Genomic DNA, 23,757 nt, shown 5'->3' on the forward strand with positions numbered 1-23,757 from the left:
CCCTAGTTATACCCCAGGGTTGCACAGACATGGTAAACCATCAACATAACACCCAGAGAAATGTTGCATGGGATGCTGGCTTCTGTGCCTGGGGTTCATCCGAAGGCAAGCCAGATGCCTTCAGCCAAGGCAAGAATTTATCCCTTTCTTCATACCCCTTCAGCAATTTTTGGCTCCCACCATAATTGAATATTGGGGCTAAATACTGATGAGACCACACATCAGGATGCCTTCAGAAGTAGCTATCTATATGTCCCTGCCTTTTTTCCTTCGTCACCAGCAACCCCTCCTCTGAGAAGGATGAATCTTTACAGCACCAGTCTGTCACCCTTCTGTGTCCTGTCCTTTCCTGCATGAAGGGAACCAGTGGTCCCACCTGCCCAGTACACCCCAAGAGGCTATTGCCAAACACCCTGGCAAGCTGCCCCATCGTCTGGTCTAGAGTGTACAGCATGAAAGCCCTCCTTCCCCATCTGCCCTGTTCCCAGCAGCATCCACCCTACCTGCCGTCTGCCTCTCCACCCCTCTGTCTCTGCTCTCTGCACTCTAGTGGAGGCAGCGGGGGGGTTTAAGGCGTTCTTGGAAAAGCACTAAGGCAGCTGGTTTGTTTCAGATGAGTACCGCAGGCTTTGCATTGAAGGACTCCCAGTCGTGCCAGGGTTCCCTGGGAGCTTTCCAGGAATTCCTGGATTTGGGCCCAATGGAGTTGGGCCGGGACTCAACGGACCTGGAGGCATCGGACCAAATGGGGCAAATGGACAAGGCGGGATCCCAGGTCTGCCTGGAATGGGCCCAGGAAGTTCAAGCATTGGTAATTAAAATTACTTCTTACTGTGCTGACCCAACTTGGCTGCCTGTCTCAGAACATACACAGCGTGTTTGCCTGTGTGCCGGCCCACTTCTCTGAGCTGTGCACACATGAGCAAACCACCAGTGCTCGTAGCCAGATACAAGATTTATTATGACATTGTGGAGGTGATGGGATGTGACACTAATGCTATGCAGAATGCTGAGCCCAGAAGCAGATCAAACAGCATCTCCTGGCAGAGCAAGGGAGCTGAAGCTGGCTCCAGTGCAGAATATCTTTCTAATTACCAAACAGGAATGAAGCTTTCACGTCACTGCTTCACTCCCTGCTTCCCCAAAACAGACTGTTTTTCCCACCACCTTGGACTCTCTTCTTATGTGCATCTCTGTATAGCTCCTGGCCGAGAGCTGAGGCCTGCAGAAGTGCACTGGATGACAATAAATCTTGGTTCTCACCTTGCTTGCTGTGCAATCTTGTGGATGCCAGCCGGGTGAGGGCACACCTGGTAGCACAGCACTCTGCAGAGCGTTCTGAGGCGGCTCAGTTTATGTCTGCAGCACCATGGTGGACTTACTGCTCCTCCTTCAAGGGAGCAGAAACGGGAAGGGAGCCGTAATATCTGTCTGATGCTGTCTCTGTGCTTTCCAGGAACTGCCACTTTAAATCAGACCATTGACATCTGCAAGCATTTCACTAACCTCTGCCTGAACGGACGCTGTATCCCCACCCCATCCAGCTACCGCTGTGAGTGCAACATGGGGTACAAGCAAGATGTGCGTGGAGAATGCATTGGTGAGTGGAATCTGCTTGACACACACACAGGTCGGCGCCCACCGTGCACCAGCCCCATGCAAGCTCCTGACATCACCTTAGGCTGCTGCCCCAACAACCCACATTCCAGACAGAGCTCCCTAGGAGAGGCTGTAGTTGGGCTCGTGTCAGCTAGTGAAGCTGAAAGAAGACGGAAAGGATTTGTCTACCCAGCAATGGTGACAACTCTCCTTTGGTAGCCATAACATTGCCATTGGCTTAGCTGCTTGTCACTGCTTAGCAGATTCCCAAGACAATCTATATTCTCCCTCCTTTGCTCAGTGGGCAGAGCTTCCAAAAAGACATGAAAGAGGTCAAGCTTTCAGGTCTGCAGGCTTCAGATCCTTTTCTCCTCTAACTGTACTCACTATGTGGTCATTATCATGTATTCAGGCCTGACTGGCTTTACCTTTCAACCAGCTCCAGCTTTCGGCTCCTCAATGCAGAATGTGTCTGCTTTCATCCTTGCTGGCCATGCTGTCAATGGGTGCAGCAGCTCACAGAAGCCAGCATTTATTGCCTTTCCTAATAGCTGTGCGTGTGTTCCCTTGGAGTCTCACAGATTTAAGCTTTTCTTCTTGCAGATGTGGATGAGTGCTCCAGCAGCCCCTGTGTGCACGGTGATTGTGTGAACACACCTGGCTCCTATCACTGCAAGTGCCATGAAGGCTTCCAGAGCACCCCTACAAAGCAGGCTTGCATTGGTATGTTTTTTCTGTCCCTGCCTTTTGGGGGAGACACTGTATCCTACACCAGTTTCAGCAGGATTATCAAAGAGTTAAGAGTTAGTTAAGTGTCTCTGAGACATTTAGTAGTAAGCCTGTCCATGGCTTTTTGTATGAGATTTTTTGCTGTCTATTATGGGCTTGAACAGGCATGGGATTGTTTCGGTTACAAGGGGAGCCCTAGGGCAGGAAATCAACCAGGACATCATCAAAGTCCTGAGATCCCAGAGCTCTAAAATCTCAAAATTAGTGCCGCTCCCAGAGCATGCAGAGAGCTTTTCATGCATTTCCACCTCTTGCAGTTTGCAGAGGAGAAGACTGTCATCCTGGAACAGAATACACTGTGAAAGACTGAGAGCACTTTTCTGGGTTTCTCATGGAGCAGATTAAGCTGGAAGTGCTCCTCATTCCACCTGCCGCTGATTTCCTATATTTATTTCCCTGCCAGATATTGACGAGTGCATCATGAATGGAGTGATGTGCAGGAATGGACGCTGTGTTAATACTGATGGCAGCTTTCAGTGTATCTGCAATGCTGGCTTTGAAATCACCCCTGATGGCAAGAACTGCGTTGGTAAGCTATTTCCCGATACGTCATCATCCATCACCTTGGGGAAGTTGGAGCTGAGCTGAGACTATATCCCTCCTGGGGGATACTTTAGTCTGTGCTGATCTGCCTTCATCCTGGATAGACGCTGCTATGGCAGAGTGTATCTTGAGTGGGTATCTCTTGGGAGGAGAAGAGAGCAGAGCAGAGCAGAGGTGTGGAAGCAGGATATTCTCTATCACCTTGAGAGCAGCTAAGGTACAAGTCCTACTGCAAGCTGAACCAGCTGACTGAGGTACAGGACAGTTCTTAACAGGAGTGGCAGAGGGAACTCTAGCTGAGGATTAGCATCTACTCTCGTAAGAAGCATTTTGACTACAAGATTGGTGACACGAGTGTCTGAGCACAGAAGAGTCCTGCTGCAGCTCTCAGACTCTGCTCATTTTTTCTGCTTGTCCTCCTTAGATCATGATGAATGTGCCACGACCAATATGTGCCTCAATGGGATGTGTATCAATGAAGATGGCAGCTTCAAATGTATCTGCAAGCCAGGTTTTGTGCTGGCTCCCAATGGACGCTACTGTGTCGGTGAGTAGGTCTCTGAGCTTGGCCTCTGCCCTCTTCCCAGCCTGCCACCCGTGTTTTGGGGGACTTGCAAAGAGTCTGAGGCCAAGGGAAGCTAAGAAAAAGCAAAGCTGGTTCCAGGCATCTTCTGCTCTGCTGCCAGAAATTTTTCCCTAACAACAGAGTGGGCACGAGGGAAAATGTTGTTGCACCTCAACTATTTTGGTGCAAATTTGAGCTTAAATCCTCTTTCCACATGAGGTTAAGTAGGGCTGTGAAGCTCTGTATGGCTTACACAGTGTTAGCTGGAAGCCATTATCTCCATGGCTTCCCCAGCCTCTACAGTATCTTCCACCAGGGTTCGTGTGTCACCTCCCAAAGTCAGGAAATTTAGGGTGTGAAGGCAGAGTGGAGAAAGGAAGAAGAGGAGAATGTAGCACTCCTCTAAGACACTGCTGTGACACAAGGTGAAATCTCTGTCTCACTGCTCCATTAACATAGCACAGTCCAGACCCTGCTGCTCTGAGAAGGGGTTCATTCTCAGGAGACTGAAGACCTCCAGATCCCTATTCTTTTCCCTGAATCATCAGCAGAGCCTGGCAGAACATTATGCTAAAGCATCATAATAATGCTAATAAGCTAATGCAATAAGCTAAAGCCCCTTTTTGTGTTCTCCTGCCCATGGGTAGCTTAACAGCCAGTTTGTGCTTCCTCTTCCAGACATCGACGAGTGTGAGACACCAGGAATCTGTATGAATGGCTGGTGCATAAACACAGAGGGCTCCTTCCGATGTGAATGCCTTGGAGGCCTGGCTATTGGGGTGGATGGACGAGTCTGTGTGGACACCCACATGCGCAGCACCTGTTACGGAGGCATTAAAAAGGGCACATGTGCGCGGCCCTTTCCAGGAGCGGTCACGAAGTCTGAGTGCTGCTGTGCTAACCCAGATCATGGCTTTGGAGAGCCCTGCCAACCCTGTCCTGCCAAAAACTCTGGTGAGCTCCTCTTCCCTCTGGGTTTGCAAAAGCCAAGAAGGTGCTCAGAGATGTTGTAGGTCTGTGACAGGTTCTTCACGAGATGGCCTAGACAGCTTGGCAATGATATGGAGGGGTAAGAGGTGTAACCTTGCAGTCAACAAAATCAGGTTGAATCAACAAGCAAATCTGATGCTGATCTCATTGCAGAGATTCTCACAGTTTTGGACTATTAGCTGGGAGTATCAGCTCTAAAATATACATTGCCTAAGTGTAAACAGACACTGCTTGGAAGCCCACAAATTGCATTCTAACAAACAAATAATAAATCCCAGATTAATGCCACTGTACTTGAACTGTCCAGAAAAGATAATGGCTCTGTTGTGCTTTCTCCGCAGCTGAATTCCAGGCACTCTGCAGCAGCGGCATTGGAATAACAGCTGATGGCAGAGGTACATGCATCCCAAATCCTATATTCTAGATAGACGCATCTAAAGTCATTCTCAGCTCTTTCTTTCATCTGCCTTTAACTGAGTGTGCATGCATCTGTGTGACTGTGGGAGCGTGTGCCATAAGGGACTCAGCGCTGTGGAGGAGCGTTAGAACATTATGCCTGTGATGTGAGAGCACTTTGTGAGTAAGCTCGGGGGAGACTGCATAGCCTGGGTGGTTGTGAGTGCAAGAACATATTGCTGTGTTAGTGAGTGTCTGTGGGTGGACACGGGCTTGGGCACAAGGGGATAGGGGTGTTCTGTGTCTTTTCTCCTTCCTACAAAACCTTGAATTAATATTAAGCAAACAACCATACGTATTGATTCAAGTAGTTGATTTCTGGCACCCTGCAGCAACTCCATTTCTGGGGATGTGAACACAGAGTTTAGTTTTACGCACTGCTTTGATAGGAGTGAAGAGTGTGACCAGTTGCATCCTCCTGTTTATTTCCCTCCTCTGTCCTCCAGCTCCTAGGTTGCAGGAGAAGAGGGTTCACAGTCTTCCAAGGAGAGGGAGGTGATAAGTGCATGTTGTGCTGCATGAGACATGCTGCCAAGGGGCTGCTTTGAATTAGACAGCTGTGCAAGACGTCAGGCAGGCAGCTACGCTGCCAGCCCTGGGCAGTGCTTGGATTAGCAGGAAGAACACAATGCAGCCAGCTAACTATGGTCTTTCAAAACTTTCCAAATGGGAATGAGCCAGAGGCAAAATGCTGGTGGCTTCTTGGGCTTCCTTCCAGGGTACCATTTCTTGGCCGAAATCAGTCTCGGGCTGATGATAAGATGCTTTCTAGCAAGATATTAATGTCAGACATGCTTTGGTCAGCTCAGAACTGCCTGTAGCCAGGGCTATTTACACTCAGCACCTCTCCAGGGTTGCAGTTCCCTGGGGATGTAACTGAACTCCGACTGCATGGAGACAAAGGCCAGCAATGTCTGGAAAGCCCTAGCCTGGGCTGCTTGCCACCTGGCACTATGGCACTGCGAGGACACTGCTGTACAAATGAAAATGTGCCTTGTACTGTGGGGAGGCTGTTTCTTGCCATGATAATATCTTTTTGCCCGGCCACGAGAGGTTTGCTCCAAAAAGGGCAGTGAAGTGATATCAGCACAAAGCAGGAGGAGTTGTCCACATGGCTGCCACCCCTCTGTGTTGCTCTCCTCATGTTCTTGGTTCTGTTGACACAGAGCACTCTCCTTTTTAAGGACAGATCTCCCAGTATGGGGGGAGAGGAGGTCGGTGATGGCAGGGACACCCACATCTCTGACCGTCAGACCTCCTGCAGGCCTGAGTTCACCCACCATGCACATGGATAGCAGTGCCCTGTGATACCCACTGCACATCATTGCAGAATGGTCCCAAAATCTCTCAGGCTGGGATAGATTTGGCCAAGGCACTTTGCAAGTCTTTGAAGTTGAGGTTTTGACATCCTATGGGCTCCTTGTCCCATGGCCCTGCCCTCACCTGAACACTCCCCTCCTTCTGTGCCCTGCCATCACCTCACAGGGCCTTAGGTCCTCACATCTCTTGTTCCAGGGTGCCAAGCTGTTCTCAAACAGTTCTTTATGTCAAATAGTAGGAAAAGGAAATTCACTTTGGCCTGACCAGGACTTCTTCCAGCCTGGTGGCTGTATGGTCAGTGAGTCTGCGCAAGTCTGGGGACCATGGCTAGTCCAGGGACCACAGGGATTCAGTGCCATTGGACGGGCTTTGCTGTGACCATCTAGCCATGGGCATGACCCTTTGCCAGTCCAGCTGCCCACAGGATGCTCTCCAGCATGTCTGGGTGCTCTTTCCGTTTTACCTCTAGCAATGGTCCCCTGAAGTAGGGCTGTATGTGCACAGGTAGGTTGTCCATCACACTCTGTGTTTACACCAGTTGTGCCCAGCATCTTGCTCAGAGCACCTTCTGCCTTCTTGCCTATTGAAAGAGGCAGGACAATTAAATGGTCTGACCTGAGTATGTGGGAGACAGGCACTGGCAGTAGACTCAAGAAGATAACAGAAGGACCTGAGAGCCCTCCATGTGGTAATGAGTCTGCAGTCATCTCAACTTGTCCAGTTCTCTGCTCCTGAGCTCAGAGCCTTGTGCCATATCAGCTGTGTATCCCCAGCTCCAAAGCACTGGGAATAAAGTGGTGAGGCTCCCCAGAGCTTACTAGGTTATACCAAGAGGGTGGGTGGGACAAGGAGAGATTTCTGCAGAGGGGTGCCCTATCTGGCTACTGACATCAAGAAGCAATGAAGAATTAGAGTATGGAATATTTCTTTGTCTGTGGTTGGCCATGATCCATCTAATTTGACTTCCTTCTCTGTGCAGACATCAATGAATGTGCCCTTAACCCAGACATCTGCCCCAACGGCATGTGTGAGAACCTGCGTGGGAGCTACCGCTGCATCTGCAACCTGGGCTATGAGTCAGATCCCACGGGCAAGAACTGTGTGGGTGAGTTCAGGGCAGCCCAAGCCCAGTCTGTCATAACAAAGCAGTGTGGCATAGTCCAGTGGTAGTAGGGAGGGGGTGCACATGCAGCATATGATGTCTTTTTGCCTCAACTACCTTCTGGTTTTATCTGTAGACCTGAATGTGTTTGCTTACACATGTCAGGCCTTGTACAGTATTGATCTGGGTAAAAAGGAGCATTTCTATGCCTCTCAGGCTGTTGGAGTGCTGTAGGGCTGGCAAACTGAAAGAATGGGCTCTGGTGTTGAAGCTCGGAAACCCTATCTTTTTCACAGATGTTGATGAATGTACTGTCAATCGTTTGCTGTGTGACAACGGACTGTGCCGCAACACACCTGGCAGCTACACCTGCACCTGCCCCAAGGGCTTTGTCTTCAGGACTGAGACAGACACCTGTGAAGGTAATGTGACTCTTAAGACAACAGAGAGCATCTTTGCAAGTTATAAAGAGTGAGCTATGTCTTGTCATCCTGCCTGAAATAAGCTCAGAGTTTAACGTGCCTTTGGTTCTCTTTTGCCCAGAGTGGTTTGAGCTGGAGCAGGGCCAGGTTTGGGGATTTTTTTTTTTTTTTTCCAGAGGGAATTTCATTCAAAATAGTGGACATACAAACCCCAAAACGTCTCAGCTTTTCAGTGACTGAAAACCAGAACAATTTCCTCCAGGCTCCCAAAATTGTAGCTAGAACCTGACCAAAATTACAAATTTGGGGTATTTGATTGAAAGCTTGTAGTTTGTAGTAGGAGAGATTTGTTTGCTGACCACAAAGCCCCAAAACACTGGCACTTTATGCATCTGTTTAAACAAAACTCTTGTTGTCTGTAAAGAATGTGATAAAAGGCAAATGCCATGAAGCCTCACATCTGGTGCAGACAAACACATAAAGGCCATGGTCAACATTGTGGCTTCTCCCTCTAAGCCAGCAGCATCCCTGAGTGAGTGAGTCCATCATTCAGGATTAAAAGGAGGACAGGGACAGGGGACATTATAGCAGCAGTCTGCTACAGGCCACCTGATCAAGAAGACCAAGCAGATAAGACCCTCTACATGCAGATAGAAGCAGCCTCTCACTCACAAGCCCTAGTCCTCACAGGGGGCTTGAACCACCCCGATACCCACTGGAGGGACAGCCCAGCAGGGAGTAGGCAATCCAGGAGGTTCCTGGAATGCACTGATGATAACTTCCTTCTTCAAGTGACAGAGGAGCCACCAAGGAGAGGTGCTATGCCAGATCTCATTCTCACCAACAAGTTGGGGCTGGTGGGGAATGTGAAACAAGGGGCAGCCTTGGCTGCAGTGCCCATGAAACAGTGCAGTTTTGCATACAGAGGGCAGTGAGGAAGGAGCACAGAAAGTTTAGTACCCTGGACTTCGGCCTCTTCAGGGATCTGTTTGATAGGGTAATATGGGACAAAGCCCTGAAGGGAAGAAAGGCCCAAGAAAGCTGGTTGATATTCAAGGATCACCTCCTTCAAACTCAGGAGCTATGCATCCCAAGAAAGAGGACATTGGGCAAAAATGCCAGGCAGCCTGCATGGATGAACAAGGAGCTCCTGGCCAAATTCAAACAGAAAATTAGGCCTACAGAGAGCAGAAGCAAGGGCAGATAGCATGGGAGAGGTGCAGAGACATTGCTTGAGCAGCCAGGGATTAGATTAGGAAAGCCAAAGCCCCACAGTTTCCCATTAGATTCATTGACTAGCCTCAATCCATCCATCGCTTCCCTCAACACTGAAGAAGCTCACTGATTTCAGTGTCTGATGTCAGGGCCTATCCATCTTGAGATGGCGCATACTTGGAGTTGTACATGCAGGATTCTTACGGCCTGGACTGGTGAACCTCTGAGCAGCTGAAAATTTCCCTTCTTCATGTTCTTTGCTTCTTGTCTCCCCAAGTCCCTGGCCCAGAAGACTGCGTCCCACAGCACTTACTCCCTTTCTTTCTGCAGATATCAATGAGTGCACCTCTAATCCTTGCGTGAATGGTGTCTGCAGGAACAATGCTGGCTCCTTTGCTTGTGAGTGCTCCCCAGGCAGCAAGCTGGACCCCAGTGGCACCATCTGTGTGGGTAAGGATATGGCCTTCTGGAGGCAACTCCAGGACACTGATATCAGCACTGCCCTGCAGAAGCCCTTGCTGTTCACCTGAAGCTAGTCCTGTGATCGTGGCCCAGGGGTGGATATTGTTGGAGGCCTTTCTTTCTTATCTTGTGTTTCCTTATTGTTAATTGTACCAATTAACATCTCTTATGCATCCAGGAAACCTGAAATGCTGAAACTTCAGACAGTGCTCTGGGCATTGTATCAGACAGAAATCCTTAACTGTGCTGCAGAAAGACAAAGCACAGGCATGGGGCCCAAGGGGACCCTACAGCTCATGATAGTGTATTCTCACTCACCAGATGGATTTTTAGTGTGCTGGGATTAAGGCACATCAAGATGAAGTAGAACCCTTCTCACCAAGATGATGAGAACGTACTCACTTCCTAGCTGGTCAGGGCCTTGCATGGTGTTGGTGTATAGCAACCTGGCGCAGCTATGCGGAAGGGACTCTTTCTATCCAGAAGAGGAGCAGGCTGAGAATAGAAAAAGGGCAGGGCACAGAACTGGTGCAATAGTAGTTGTATCAGAGAGCACAGAAATGCTGCTCTACAGCATAGAAGTGGGACACGACTCTAAGGAACAGCAGTTTGGGCCCATGCTAAAAGTGCTTGTCCCCATGTCTGATAAATAAAGTAGAGACAGAAAGCAATAGTCACACTGCAGCTTAAGGATAATTTCTCCTACCTGCTTACTGTGAAAGGCTGGCTGTTATGAAGTCGGAAACCTTAGCCAAGGAGCAGCTCTTGACTCAAAGCCTTGCCTTTGTCCCTACAGACAGCATGAAAGGGACATGCTGGCTGAACATCCAGGATGGGCGTTGCGAGGTGAACATCAACGGGGCCACGCTGAAATCAGAGTGCTGTGCAACACTGGGAGCAGCATGGGGCAGCCCCTGTGAGCGCTGTGAGATTGGTAAGGTTCTTCTTGGCAAACAAATCATGAAGGTAGGATGCAGCCCGTTTATCTGCTAATATTCCTCTGTTTTCCTGTTTTCTTGCAGATACTGCCTGTCCCCGGGGCTATGCCAGGATGAAGGGGGTCACATGTGAAGGTAAAGTGTTGCAGGACACAGAAGACTTTTTAAATTGGGAACATAGTCATTGTTTATTTGTTGTTTTTCTGCACCTTTGAGTTTGGACACAGCTGGTTGGAGTCTCATACTTTCTGTATTATTTCGTGCTTTCTTGCTTTGGCATCTGCCCTGAACACTGCAGACAGGGTGCTCTGAATAGAGGCTGTTCACTGGTGTGTAGCACCAGTGTGTGGGCACATAGCAGTTATCTTTATGCGTCCTGGTGCTGCTCTGTCAGCACTGTGCCAGCTATGGGCCTGTGCAACAGGACCACCTTCTCTGTCTGTTCCTCTCGGAAAAGGCTTCATGATGCAGCCTCCTTGCAAAAGTGTTTGGGTATGGCAGTGCCTGTGCCTGCAGCATGTTTTTCAGTGTGACAGCCTTCCAGTGCTAGCCGGGTGGGCAGCTCTGGGCTCTTTCCAGCTTCTCCAGGAGCTCCTTGAAGCCGTACTGGGACTGATTATTTGCCACCCTCATGCGTGCCTCTTGCTTTCCTGCCAACAGATGTAAATGAGTGTGATGTCTTCCCTGGTGTCTGTCCAAACGGCCGCTGTGTAAACACCGCTGGCTCCTTTCGGTGTGAGTGTCCAGAAGGGCTGACCCTCGATGGCACCGCTAGGACATGTGTGGGTAAGAACACCTCATCTGGCCCATCTGACCAAGCCTTCTGATGTCTGTTCAGCCATCTCCACATAGGCCCAACCATCCCATACCCAACCACATGCCATCAATCAATCCCCGAGGCTGCTGCTGTCTGAAGTATGTAAAACTTGTTAGGAGCAGCCAAAGCAAGCAGCCCAGTCAAGGCAAATGTGCCACAGCTTCATGTCCCCAGGTCCAGCCAGTAATGCAATTGTTGTCCTTGCGTGGATATCAGGGGTAGCCAATTCTGCGTGCTATGTTTTCTAAGGTCCACTGCTTCTGTTCATCACTGGCTATTACAGTGATTAGTCTCTAAGCAGATAACCTAACAATAAAGGTTAATGACCCTGCCCAGGAGCCCTAAAGCAATTCCTGGCTGCTTTCTGGGCATATCATGAAAAACGTGCGCCCTTCATAGGGTCATCTGCACTACTAGCTCCTCCAAAGTGGGACTGTTTTCTGGCCATGGTGCCAACAGTCACAAGCCAGCCATGGCCATGTCAATAATCCTTAATATCACCCCAAACAAGGTGGCCATTTAACCAAACAGCCCATACCTGGGCATTGTTTGAAGGATGCTTTCTGGCCCCAGCCAAAGCTGTTCTAAGGACAATGCTAACTATGGCACAAGGCTGATGTCCCAGAAAAAGATACCTCCAGCCTTTCCAGAAGTCAGATGCTGCAGGGAGGAACTCATCTCTGCTCTCTCACCAGATGTGCGTGTGGAACAGTGCTACATGAAGTGGGATGAAGATGAGTGCACGGAGCCTCTGCCGGGCAAGTACCGGATTGACATGTGCTGCTGCTCCGTGGGCTCAGCCTGGGGCATCGATTGTGAAGAATGTCCCAAGGTTGGCTCTAACGAGTACAAGGCCATCTGCCCAAGGGGACCTGGCTTTGCCAACCGAGGAGATGTGCTTTCTGGCAGGCCCTTCTACAAAGGTGAGAAGAAAGAAGGGAGTGCCAAACTGTGGGCTGTGCTCAGCCTATCTCAGCTACAGCCCAAGGAACCTGGTTCTGGGGCCCTACATTCATTGCAGACATCCCTGTCCTGAAACACTGCTGTTCAACCTTCCCCTACAGATGTGAATGAATGTAAGGTCTTCTCTGGCCTGTGCACTCATGGGACCTGTCGAAACACCATTGGCAGTTTCAGATGTCTCTGTGGCAGTGGTTTTGCTCTGGATGCTGAGGAAAGGAACTGTACAGGTAAGGGAAAAACAATGTTCCTCCAAACCACTCGTGCCCATCCCACTGCCTTTGTGGGATGCTTAGCATTATGGTGGCACCCAGAGCAGTCATGGCAATTATCTTAGGGATGTTCAGAGAAGCAAAGGGCAGGGTCACAAACAGCTTGTGACCCTCCTGCAGCTTGTGGTAGGAAGGATCAGTCCCGCACCAGAGAGAGGCAGCTCAGTGCCAGCTGTTGTGCTTTGTAGCTTGTCCTGCCACCACTAGCTGCTCTTCATCCCCCACAGATATCGACGAGTGCCGCATCTCACCAGACCTGTGTGGCCATGGCACCTGTGTCAACACACCGGGCAGCTTCGAGTGTGAGTGCTTTGAAGGCTACGAGAGCGGCTTCATGATGATGAAGAACTGCATGGGTAAGGGCTTATCTCTAGTGCAGAGCAGCACCCTTACTGTTTTTCCGCGGGGAAGAGAGGTTCTGGTACCAGATCTGACAAATGGTCTCATTCCAAGCTGCTGTCTATATGTCTGGTTGTCCAGCTACCTGTTTGTCTCATTCTTCTGTCTGCGCCTGGGCACTGTTGATTACACAACACAGGACCTGGGCCTGCAGAGATGCTGTGAGAAGTTTATTAGCTCTCTGTTCCCTGGTATCAAGCCAAATTTCTACATTGGCATCTAGGTGCGTTGCAGGAGTCCTGATGCTGAGGAGATCCCTGACAGTGTTTGTTCTCTCCAGGGCAGTGAGTCTTCTACCTTGGTTTGGTTGCAAAGGCAGAACTGTGCTGAATGGCAGTACTTGTAGAGAGGAAGGGCTCTGTGTGAAGGGCTGAGAGTGCCATAGATCTTCCTGGGAGGACAGCAAAATGTATAGAAATTGAAGTCAGAGGTTCATGAGGCACAGCACAGGCTCTCTGTGCATCAGTCCTGCATGTCAGCCTCAAGGGAAGTTACCAAGTTTTATATTTATATATACCTTTCCACATCCACTTATGAACCTCTTGTCTAATTATATTTTGATCAGCTGCCTGCTGATCCGATCTACCTCCACAGCTTCCTGGGGCTGCTTATGCTAGAAGGTCACTAGAACTATTTGCTTTTAACCAATTTAAATGATCTGTTCTACTTTCACCAAAGGCACCTTTCTTGTATGGAAGCATATAGTAAACAGTTGTTCTAAATTCAGCATAGACATTGCTTTGCTGATTCTGCGAGCATCAATCAAATTCTACTTCTCTTCAGACTGCAGAGTCTCAGTTACTTTAGTGTCTTTTCATAAGGCAGCCACTCCATCCCCTTGGCTCTTTTGCTTAGCTTTCACAGTATATCCTAAGTTTCAAAGATCCCAGCTGCACACACACGGTGCTCAAGATGTGGGCACACTTTATACAGCAGCAAACTGATTCTTCCTGTCCTCACAATTCTTTCTGATGATGACAAATTTGGGGGGGGCTTTTTTGGCTGCCACATCACATGCCCTTTGGTAGTAGTACTAAATTAGTCTAAAAGCCTGCCATTTTCACAGCCAGCTCATGACATTAGAGTCTATGCCCTTTCAAGATCATCAGACAGAACTTGAGCCTCTGCCCCAGCCAGTGGCCACCCTGGGCACCCCAGCAGCTCCAGGAACCTGACCTACTGCAGTAGTAGAGTACAGCAGCTCACGTTGCTGTTACAAGTGGTTGTACCAGAGTTTAAATCCATCATTTTCATGGACTAAACTCCCCCGTGTCCAGTAAAAAAATAAAATGAAATGAAATGAAATGAAATGAAATGAAATGAAATAAAATAAAATATAAAATAAAATATAAAATAAAATAAAATATAAAATAAAATATAAAATATAAAATAAAATAAAATATAAAATAAAATAAAATATAAAATAAAATAAAATAAAATAAAATAAAATAAAATAAAATAAAATAAAATAAAATAAAATAAAATAAAATAAAATAAAATAAAATAAAATATTATCACTCAAAACTGGAGTTCCATGAGGTGATGAATGTGACAGGTCTTGATAGCCCCTGCTGATCTGAGACAACATCCTGATTCTGAAGCAGCTCAGTTACAAACTTGGCAGATTCTTTTTGTACCAACAGGTTTGAGTTTCCATATCACATATTCAGGCACATCCAGAAACTGATTGGGTCCGCTTTACCAGTTTTTCTAAAGTTCTTTCCTATACCTTTCCTGATTACTATACCCAAAGGACATTTCCCTGCAATTCCAATAGCAATGCTACCTTCCTTTTTTAATGTAAGCCTAAGGCCTTATATTTCCTTTTTCATTTATACCTTTCTTGCTTATTATACCCAAAGGACATTTCCCTGCAATTCCAATAGCAATGCTACCTTCCTTTTTTTATGTAAGCCTAAGGGCTTTTTCATTTTTGGATTCTCTATTGGCTTGGATCTTGCCTTGCACCAGACCTTGGCCACTGACCTTCCTTTTGTCTGAGCCACCAGCAGCTGGAGCCTGCCCCTGGCATTGCCACCAAGTGAAGGACAGAATCCGTGCCTGGTATTTTCATTTCTGCCATATGGGGAGACAACAACCGTTACACTTGGGATTGGCTAGTGCACAGTGGAGCCTTGCCAGGCCAGCAGCTTGAACTCGGTGGCTGTGAGCTCCAATTCTCATTCATATTTGGCTATGCCTTCCATGTGACAACTCAGCCCCTTCTACTGCTTTTCAGCCGTTTCTTCATCTGTTATTTATTGTCACTGATTGTTTATGTATACACACTCTAAACATCCACCTATATCCAGGCATAATTGATATCATTTGTTCAACCCTTACATTAAGCCACAAATTTTCAACTTGTAGATCTTTTTACATCGTACCCTATCCATGGCACCACAGTTATTCTGCTATGATTAACCTGATTCATCTGTCTGCCATAAATGCTATCTCACATGCTACATCGCTCATTTTAATAGTTATATGTAGCTTGGTCTCTTTTCTAGTTAATATATGTTTCTTGTAAGTAGCTCTCAGTTATATCATCATAAGATAACTGCTGAAATTAGTAGACCTCTTATTTCCAGTTCTATACATAAATTTATCTGTATACATGAATTCTATATGCAGATAAATTCTTGGTCTTTCTTGATAACACTGCTTGGCCTCCTGCCGTCATTGCACATTCTACAGTTATCCCTTCCCTTCCCTTCCCTTCCCTTCCCTTCCCTTCCCTTCCCTTCCCTTCCCTTCCCTTCCCTTCCCTTCCCTTCCCTTCCCTTCCCTTCCCTTCCCTGGCAGTGCTAGGTTAATGGTTGAACTTGATGATTTTAGAGGTAGTTTCCAACCTAAATGTTTCTATGATTCTATCTAATCCGTGCTGGATAATCTGCACAAAGCTAGGAATTTATTTCCTCCTGATGTTATGCTTTGCATTCTGCTGAGGTCAAAGCAACAGCTGCTGTTTTCCAAAATGCAACCCTAAATCCATCTGGGCTCACATAAACCCTGGATTCACCACCCTGTTAATCTTGGGATGTGTCTCTGCTTTGTGATGTATCTCTGTTGGTAGAACTGTGGTGCCTGGCACCAGCACCACCCCATTATTGGGAAAACCCAGCTGAAGGGAAAAATCAACCACATTTCATGTCGCTCTGCAGATATCAACGAGTGCGAGCAGGACCCGCTGCTGTGCCGAGGTGGGATCTGCATGAACACAGATGGCAGCTTTGAATGTATCTGCCCGCCTGGACACGAGCTGACTTCTGAAGGGAACATTTGTGTAGGTAAGGTGATGGAAAGCTATGTTATGACCAGAGTCTGACCAAGGATAATGATGATGATAATGATGAAGGATAATGATGAGGATAATGAGACTTGAGTCTCATAGTAGACCCATGAATTTTCTTCCAATGCCATGTATGTGTAAAACACACTCAACCAGGAAGTTCTGAGATGACTCCCAGGGTTTCACTGCATTTGTCTCTTGTTCTACCTGCTCTTCATTGAATACACAGAGCAGTGAGGTGCTGGTAAGGCAATGGCAGATCTTCATTTTCTACTGGCTGCTATAGCTATATCTCTACCAGTAAATTAAATATTCTTTAGGCCTGAAGCCCCAAAATCTCTACCTGCACATATCCGTACAACCAAGGTCTAACCTCCCAAGCAAGTTGGTGACACTCCAGTTAGGAACAGTTCCTAGTCTCTTGTAATCTCTGAGAGTGGTCTAGGCAGTGTGAGGTAGTGTCAAGTGCTTGTTACGTGTTAAACAACCAAGTTGTAGTGCTCATTTGTAGCTTTGTTTAGACCATTTGCACAGCCATAACCTGCAAGCTGGCAGTAAGTGTACAATCAAAAGGAACTTGCCTAGGGCAGTCTGAGCTGAGCTGGGTTCTAGCATGATCAGGAATCTGTGTTTCAGGCTCCTGGGAATCATAAACAGCACCAAGTAATGATGGGAGGAGGCAGTGAATTGCTGACTCAGAGAGGACAGAAGAATGAAGGTAGAGTTAAATCGGACCAGCCTGGGGCTGAGCCTAGGGACTGCAGGTCATGGCTCTGGGGAATCAGCCTGCTTTCTCTTCTCAGGACAGAAAGTACATGGGAGAGTATCAGGTCAGAAAGCAAGGACAAATTGAGATTGTAGGTCAGGGTACCCAGGGCTGTGTACCAAATGATGCTTGACATGGTAGCAGGATGGCTGGCTGCTCAAACTCTTCTCTCCACCACAGATATCAACGAGTGCTCTCTCAGTGACAACTTGTGTCGCAATGGACGCTGTGTCAATATCATCGGTACCTACCAGTGCGCTTGTGATTCAGGCTTCCAGGCCACACCAGACAGACAGGGCTGTGTCGGTGAGTACTCCACTTTGCCAAATGCTATGCTAAGACCCCATTGTGCATCCAGGACCCTCCTGGCTTCATACCCCTTATGATGCTCAGCAGGGTGTCTGAGTGTAAGTTAACATCAGGTGTGGGGGGAACCTCCTGCCTGTTGGCAAAGGGTTATCACCAGCTATGAAACTGGTGAGCTGGGAAGTGGTTGACAGTGAAGGCAAGAATGCTTTCACCTGAGCAGGGGAGCTTTGTTCCCTCTGCAGCAAGCCCATCACAAAGGCACCTCTCCCACCTCGTTCTTGCATGCTGGCGCTGAATCTGAGCAGGGCTGCTGCAGTGCACGTATCCCAGGTGATGACTTAACTCGATGTTTGACTTCTCCCTTCTCCCCCAGACATTGACGAGTGCACCATAACCAATGGTGGCTGTGACACGCACTGCTCCAACTCAGAAGGCAGCTATGAGTGCAGCTGCAGTGAAGGCTATGCACTGATGCCAGACAAGAGATCATGTGCAGGTGAGTGTTAAGCTTGGCTCTCATAAGTGCTGTCCCAGGGTCCTCTGCATCCACTGCGTGTCAGACATAGTGTGAGAGTGTGGGGGTCTCATTTTTAGGTCACTTCCAGAGAGCTGATTTCTCTGGACTAAGGTTTACTCTGCAGTGCTGTCAATTCACCTGGAGGGCTGGGTCAAGTTCTGGACTCCCCAGCACAAAAAAGGAAGGGATCTCCTGGAATGAGCCCAGCAGAGGCCACAGAGATGATCCGGGGCCTGGAGCATCTCCCCTGGGAGGAGAGGCTGAGAGAGGCTGAGAGGGGATCTGAGCAGTGTCTGGAAAGAGCTGAGGGGTGGCAGACAGAGGGACATGGCCAACCTCTTCTCAGGGCTCTGTGGGGACAGGACAAGGGGCAGTGGCCACCAAATGGAGCCCAGACAGTTCCACACCAACACGCCAAAGAACTTCTTCCCGGGGAGGGTGACAGAGTGCTGGGACAAACTGCCCAGGGAGGCTGGGGGGGCTCCTTCTCTGGAGATATTCAAGGCCCGTCTGGACGCCTCCCTGGGCAGCCTGCTCTAGGGAACCTGCTTTGGCAGGAGGGTTGGGCCCGATGATCTCTGGAGGGCCCTGCCAGCCCCTACAATTCTGTGATTCTCTGATTCAAAGTCCAGCCCCTCCTTACAGGCCCCCCAGGCCTGTACATGACTTGTTACACAGCCCCTCCTGTGACTCCCTCCTGCCCCCTACTGCTCCCATAGTACCCTTTCCCTGGCTCTTAACTTCTTAACTAAAGCAATGGTCTTCTCTCTCTAGATATTGATGAATGTGAGGATAATCCAGACATCTGTGACGGTGGGCAGTGTACTAACATCCCTGGGGAGTATCGCTGCCTCTGCTTCGATGGCTTCATGGCATCCCTGGACATGAAGACTTGTATTGGTAAGGACATAGCTGTGCCCTGGGCACATCAACACTGTACCACAAGGTTGCTGGGGGAGGGAAGGAAGGAGAGAAGCAGAAGCTTGCTGCAAAGTCAGGACATGGTCCTTGTGGTGTTCAAAGCAAGCCCTTTTTCCTCTGCAGATGTGAATGAATGTGATCTCAACCCTAACATCTGCCTGCACGGCGAGTGTGAAAACACAAAGGGCTCCTTCATCTGTCACTGCCAGCTGGGCTACTTCGTCAAGAAGGGAACCACAGGCTGCACAGGTGGGAACACATCAGCACTGAAGCCCCAGAGTGCTAGTGGGAGCCCTCACAAATACCTCCTGCAGCTGCCTTGGAGGAAACTCCATCTCTCTGATGGGGGATACCGTGGGCACCCCTGGGGCTGGGAGCCCCTCCTGGGCAGGCACACACTGGCACTAAGGCAAGTTTCAGGCAGGGTGACACTTCCCTGGTTTATAGCCAAGCCAGGAAGCTGTCCTTCCTTTTGTCTCTATATTCCAGAAGGGAACAAAGATCAGCTCTTCAGCTCAAGGATACAACCCCAGGGCAACATGTTCTTGGGGAAGCTGAGTTGCATCATGCTCTGATATCCTTCCTTCTTGCAGACATTGATGAATGTGAGATTGGGGCTCACAACTGTGACATGCATGCCTCCTGCATCAATGTGCCTGGGAGCTTCAAGTGCAAGTGTCGCACAGGGTGGCTTGGAGATGGGCTGAAGTGCAATGGTGAGTTCTCATCCTAGGAGAGCATATTGGTGTGTCCAGGTGCTCTGTGGCTACCTGTGAAGGTTGGGCTGGGTTGGCTTACAATGGTCTTGAGCCCAAGGGGCCCTGCATGAGGATTTTTCAAAGTGCAGGTGCAGGATGAAGGGGGGCTGCAGGTGTTGCACTGTCAGGCTCTGTGACTATGTCTGGGAAGGATCCCAGTGATGGTGGTAGCAAGGGCATATGTTTGTGGGATGTGGAGTGTGTGTGTGTGATATTGAAATGTGTTTGGATGAATGTCAGATGGCAATGTGGCTGTACAGTGGGGTGTGGGTGTGGGAGGTGTGTAGGGATGTGCTGGTGTATGTATGATGTGCTTATAAGAGTGCAGGACTCACTGGATCAATGTGTGCGGTATGTATAAAGGGATGTAAGGGTGTATGTGTGGGTATGTGTGTCTGAATTGACAGGGTGCTCTTCCCTCCCCAGACCTGGATGAGTGTGCAACTGAAGAGCACAAGTGCAACCTGAACGCCAACTGCATCAACACACCAGGGTCCTACCGCTGCGCCTGCCGAGAAGGCTTTAATGGGGATGGCTTCTCCTGCACAGGTAAGTCCCACAAACTCACTCAGCAGCAGGAATGTGGTTTGCATGTCCTGAGGCAAAGGGCTCACCCCTCTCAAACTCGCCCAGCACCTGGCTGCCTGTATGGGATTCCCCAAACCAGATATCTTCCAAAACCCACTGCAGCCTGCCCTGCACTACAACCTGCTGATTTACCTTCAGCAGAGATCCACCTTCTTCTCACCTGGTGTTTGGGGAAGATTGAGAAGTATCTCAGCCCCCTCTTTGCAGCCTCCTAGCAGAGGGGTGGGAACAAGCTTGTGGGAATTTCCTGGGCAAGGTGGAAAAAGCTCCTATATTTGGGTGCACACCATTTCAGTCTCACACGTGACTCTCTCTAGATGTGGATGAATGTGCGGACAATGTGAACCTGTGTGAGAATGGACAGTGTCTCAATGCACCTGGGGGTTATCGCTGCGAGTGCGAGATGGGCTTCAATCCCACAGAGGACAGCAAGGCCTGCCAGGGTAAGTACACAGAGTTTTGTTACCGACTTCAAGATATCCAGGGTCTACCTCCTTTCTGGCCTTTGCCTCTCCTCAGCACCATAGCCACCTGATCCACTACTAAGCAAGACACACCATCATCTGGTGGTGCAAGGCTCCTGGGTTCTTGCAGGTAGTCAGAACCCTGACCCTGGGTACCCCATTGTCAGTGATGAACTGTAGGCTCTGCTCTGACTCCAAGGTGCTATTCCCCAGGCTGGCAGCTCCAGGTGAGACCTACTCTTCAGATGTGTCAGCTCTTCCACTTCTAGGCCTTGGTCCCCAGCCTGCAGGGCTGGGCTAAGCTGAGGATTCAGGCAATATGTGAGCAATCAACTAAACAGGAGTGAGGGGAGAAGGCATTGACACAGCATTCCTGGTTCTGCTCACCCAGGAGGTGATATCCCTTGGAACTAGAACCATCATGAGGACATGGGTTACCAAGTGGGTGACTAGGCTGTGGCTCTGCTTTGCAGAGAGCGGGAGAGTCCTGTCCTATCCCTCACCTTGCCAGATCCTGAGTACCCAGCTCTCCCTCTCTTGCAGATATCGATGAATGCACTTTCCAGAATATCTGTGTCTTTGGGACCTGCCAGAACCTGCCTGGGATGTTCCGTTGCGCCTGTGATGATGGCTATGAACTGGACAGGAGTGGAGGCAACTGCACAGGTACAGGACTTGCATGTGTCCATTGGATGAGGATTAGTGACATGGTACATCCTCTCCTTGAATATTGTGTTCTGGGCTCCACAGTAAAAAAAGGATGTTAAGGTACTTTAAAGCATCCAGAGAAGGGTAACAAAACTGGTCAAAGGGCTGAAAGGCATGGCCTGTGAGGAGAGGCTGAGGACACTTGGTTTGTCTCAAGAAATTTTTACACAGGTTTGATCTAGCAGCATTTTAAGATTTATTAATACTGACTGCATCAGTTGACAAAAACATCAGTGCGTGCTTGCAGCCCAGAAGGCCAACTGCATCCTGGGCTGCATCAACAAAGGAGTGGGCAGCAGGTGGAGGGAGGTGATTGTGCTTCTCTGCTTTGTCCTTGTGAGGTACCACCTGGAGTGCTGCATCCAGGTCTGGGGCCTGGCACAAGAAGGACATGGATCTGTTAGAGAGGGTCCAGAGGAGGGACAAAGATGATCAAGGGGCCAGAGCACCTCTCCTATCAAGAAAGGCTGAGACAGCTGGGGATGTTCAGCCTACAGAAGAGAAGGCTCCAGGGTGACTTCATTGCGACCTTTCAGTACTTAAAGGGGACATATAAAAAAGATGGAGAGCAACTGTTTGCTCAACCAGATAATGACAGGACAAGGGGGAATGTTTTTAAACTAAATGAGGGGAGATTTAGAATAGAGATTAGGAGGAAATTCATCCCTCAGAGGGTGTTGAGCCACTGGAACAGGTTGCCTGGAGAGGTTGTGGATGCCCCATCCCTGGAGGTGTTCAAGACCAGGTTAGATGAGTGGTTTCTGTGGCAGTATTCATCTTTCTTTTCAGTCTTCATCTTTCCATCTTTTCAGACATCAATGAATGTGCTGACCCTGTGAACTGTATCAATGGCCTGTGTGTCAACACCCCTGGCAGCTACCTGTGCAACTGTCCACAAGACTTTGAGTTGAACCCCACTGGTGTGGGCTGTGTGGGTGAGTGGGGACCTGTCTAGTAAACACACTTTCCTGTCAAAAGCTCAGATGTTTTTCCTCCTGTGCATACAATTCTTTGTGTACTCACACAGTACTTTCTTTGCATAGATACCCGTGTTGGAAACTGCTTCCTGGACACCCAGGATCGAGGAGATGGGGGCATCTCCTGCAGTGCAGAGATTGGAGTTGGTGTCACTCGGGCATCTTGCTGCTGCTCACTGGGTCGTGCATGGGGTAACCCCTGTGAGCTTTGTCCTCCAGCCAACACAAGTGAGTTGGGAAGGCATCTGGGATGAACTGGATGGGCTGGATGGGCAGCACACGGCAGAAAGAAGAAAAGGGGCTGTGTCCCTGTAGCTTCTCAGCTCAGGCTAGAGGTCCCAGGTCCAGTATTTGTTAGAATTATTACAGAGCAAAGGAAATGAGGGAGGAGAGGCTGACCCTGCTGTGCAAGGTTAGACACGTAGACCAAGGCTGGGGAAAGGTGGGGGAAGACCAGGCAGGCTGTAACTCAGGGGTCCAGACTGGAATCCTTTATTCCTTGTCACAAGGCTGGGGAATGTGGAATAACCCCATTCAGGACTGGGCGGGCAGAGCTGGAGAAGCTAAGTTGGCATAGAGTGTGACAGGAGTCACGCTGCTCCGTCTGTACCTCAATCACCATCCCCATGTCCTGTTTCTCCTGGGATTCTCCTGGGTTTCCCCTGGGTTTCCCTCCCTGTCCTGTTTCACAGGAGCTTACTCAGCTCAGGACCCTCCTGACTGACTTTTTCCACAGCTGAGTACAAGACCCTGTGCCCTGGAGGAGAAGGTTTCCGGCCCAACCCCATCACTGTCATCCTGGAAGGTAAGCCCAGCTGGCCATCCTGACCCTCACGAGGGGTCCTGGTTTGAGGACACTCCCTGGTCTGGTCTGCCAGGTAGTGAACACCTCCTGGCTGCTCTCCCTCCACAGATATCGATGAGTGCCAGGAGCTGCCGGGCCTCTGCCAGGGTGGCAACTGTGTGAACACTTTTGGCAGCTTCCAGTGTGAGTGCCCCCTCGGCTACTACCTCAATGAGGACACACGCATCTGTGAAGGTAGCTGTCCTGTGCTTGGTGTCTGTGGCACAAGTGTGTGCATGCATGTGTATCTGTGTGCAACAGAGTCATGGTTGTATCTGTGCTGGGCCTTCCCTTTGTGCTGTAGGAGTGGTTGGCAGAGTATCTTCCCCTTTCTCTTCCACATTTACTGTTCTTTTCACAAACCCTGGCCCCTTTCTCTCTCCCAGCCTGGTCCCCATGCCAGCTTGCACGTGCCCTGTGCCAGGCCTATCCATACCTAGTGCCAAGCCCATCCTCCACGCCACATCAGGCCTGTCTCTACCTGTGCGCAGTACTTTAACCTCCTGTCTCCTCTTGTTCGGCAGATATTGATGAGTGCTCTGCTCACATTGGGATCTGCGGCCCCGGGACCTGCTACAACACCCTCGGCAACTACACCTGTGTGTGCCCCCCTGAGTACATGCAAGTCAACGGAGGAAATAACTGCATGGGTATGGCATTATCCAAAACTCTGGGAAGGGGCCCAGCAGTGCCCTGGCTCTGCACTACTCATGGGTGGTGCTGTGGGCAGCATGATACGGGCAGTGTGGCTGAGTGGAAGGAGT

The 23,757-nt window shown here is 49.3% G+C and overlaps 1 protein-coding gene across 6 annotated transcripts in view; it reads left to right on the forward strand.

Moving 5' to 3' along the window:
* LOC137844827 (fibrillin-2-like) overlaps nucleotides 1–23,757 on the forward strand; it is a 116,884-nt gene that overhangs the window by 74,216 nt on the left and 18,911 nt on the right. For all 6 annotated transcript variants that reach the window (XM_068661451.1, XM_068661449.1, XM_068661448.1 and 3 more), the window contains 30 exons: nucleotides 614–811; nucleotides 1,457–1,600; nucleotides 2,203–2,322; nucleotides 2,792–2,917; nucleotides 3,356–3,478; nucleotides 4,175–4,450; nucleotides 4,828–4,881; nucleotides 7,242–7,367; nucleotides 7,661–7,786; nucleotides 9,332–9,451; nucleotides 10,260–10,397; nucleotides 10,486–10,536; nucleotides 11,062–11,187; nucleotides 11,914–12,141; nucleotides 12,283–12,408; nucleotides 12,678–12,806; nucleotides 16,014–16,139; nucleotides 17,088–17,213; nucleotides 17,590–17,712; nucleotides 18,508–18,633; nucleotides 18,778–18,903; nucleotides 19,248–19,370; nucleotides 19,839–19,961; nucleotides 20,318–20,443; nucleotides 21,008–21,130; nucleotides 21,985–22,107; nucleotides 22,216–22,377; nucleotides 22,886–22,954; nucleotides 23,063–23,188; nucleotides 23,518–23,643. In XM_068661451.1, the coding sequence (XP_068517552.1) occupies nucleotides 614–811; nucleotides 1,457–1,600; nucleotides 2,203–2,322; nucleotides 2,792–2,917; nucleotides 3,356–3,478; nucleotides 4,175–4,450; nucleotides 4,828–4,881; nucleotides 7,242–7,367; nucleotides 7,661–7,786; nucleotides 9,332–9,451; nucleotides 10,260–10,397; nucleotides 10,486–10,536; nucleotides 11,062–11,187; nucleotides 11,914–12,141; nucleotides 12,283–12,408; nucleotides 12,678–12,806; nucleotides 16,014–16,139; nucleotides 17,088–17,213; nucleotides 17,590–17,712; nucleotides 18,508–18,633; nucleotides 18,778–18,903; nucleotides 19,248–19,370; nucleotides 19,839–19,961; nucleotides 20,318–20,443; nucleotides 21,008–21,130; nucleotides 21,985–22,107; nucleotides 22,216–22,377; nucleotides 22,886–22,954; nucleotides 23,063–23,188; nucleotides 23,518–23,643 (3,939 nt within the window). The remainder of the gene's footprint in view (nucleotides 1–613; nucleotides 812–1,456; nucleotides 1,601–2,202; nucleotides 2,323–2,791; nucleotides 2,918–3,355; nucleotides 3,479–4,174; nucleotides 4,451–4,827; nucleotides 4,882–7,241; nucleotides 7,368–7,660; nucleotides 7,787–9,331; nucleotides 9,452–10,259; nucleotides 10,398–10,485; nucleotides 10,537–11,061; nucleotides 11,188–11,913; nucleotides 12,142–12,282; nucleotides 12,409–12,677; nucleotides 12,807–16,013; nucleotides 16,140–17,087; nucleotides 17,214–17,589; nucleotides 17,713–18,507; nucleotides 18,634–18,777; nucleotides 18,904–19,247; nucleotides 19,371–19,838; nucleotides 19,962–20,317; nucleotides 20,444–21,007; nucleotides 21,131–21,984; nucleotides 22,108–22,215; nucleotides 22,378–22,885; nucleotides 22,955–23,062; nucleotides 23,189–23,517; nucleotides 23,644–23,757) is intronic.

Source organism: Anas acuta, chromosome 26, assembly GCF_963932015.1.
Source record: "Anas acuta chromosome 26, bAnaAcu1.1, whole genome shotgun sequence".
Classification (NCBI taxonomy): Eukaryota; Metazoa; Chordata; class Aves; order Anseriformes; family Anatidae; genus Anas; species Anas acuta.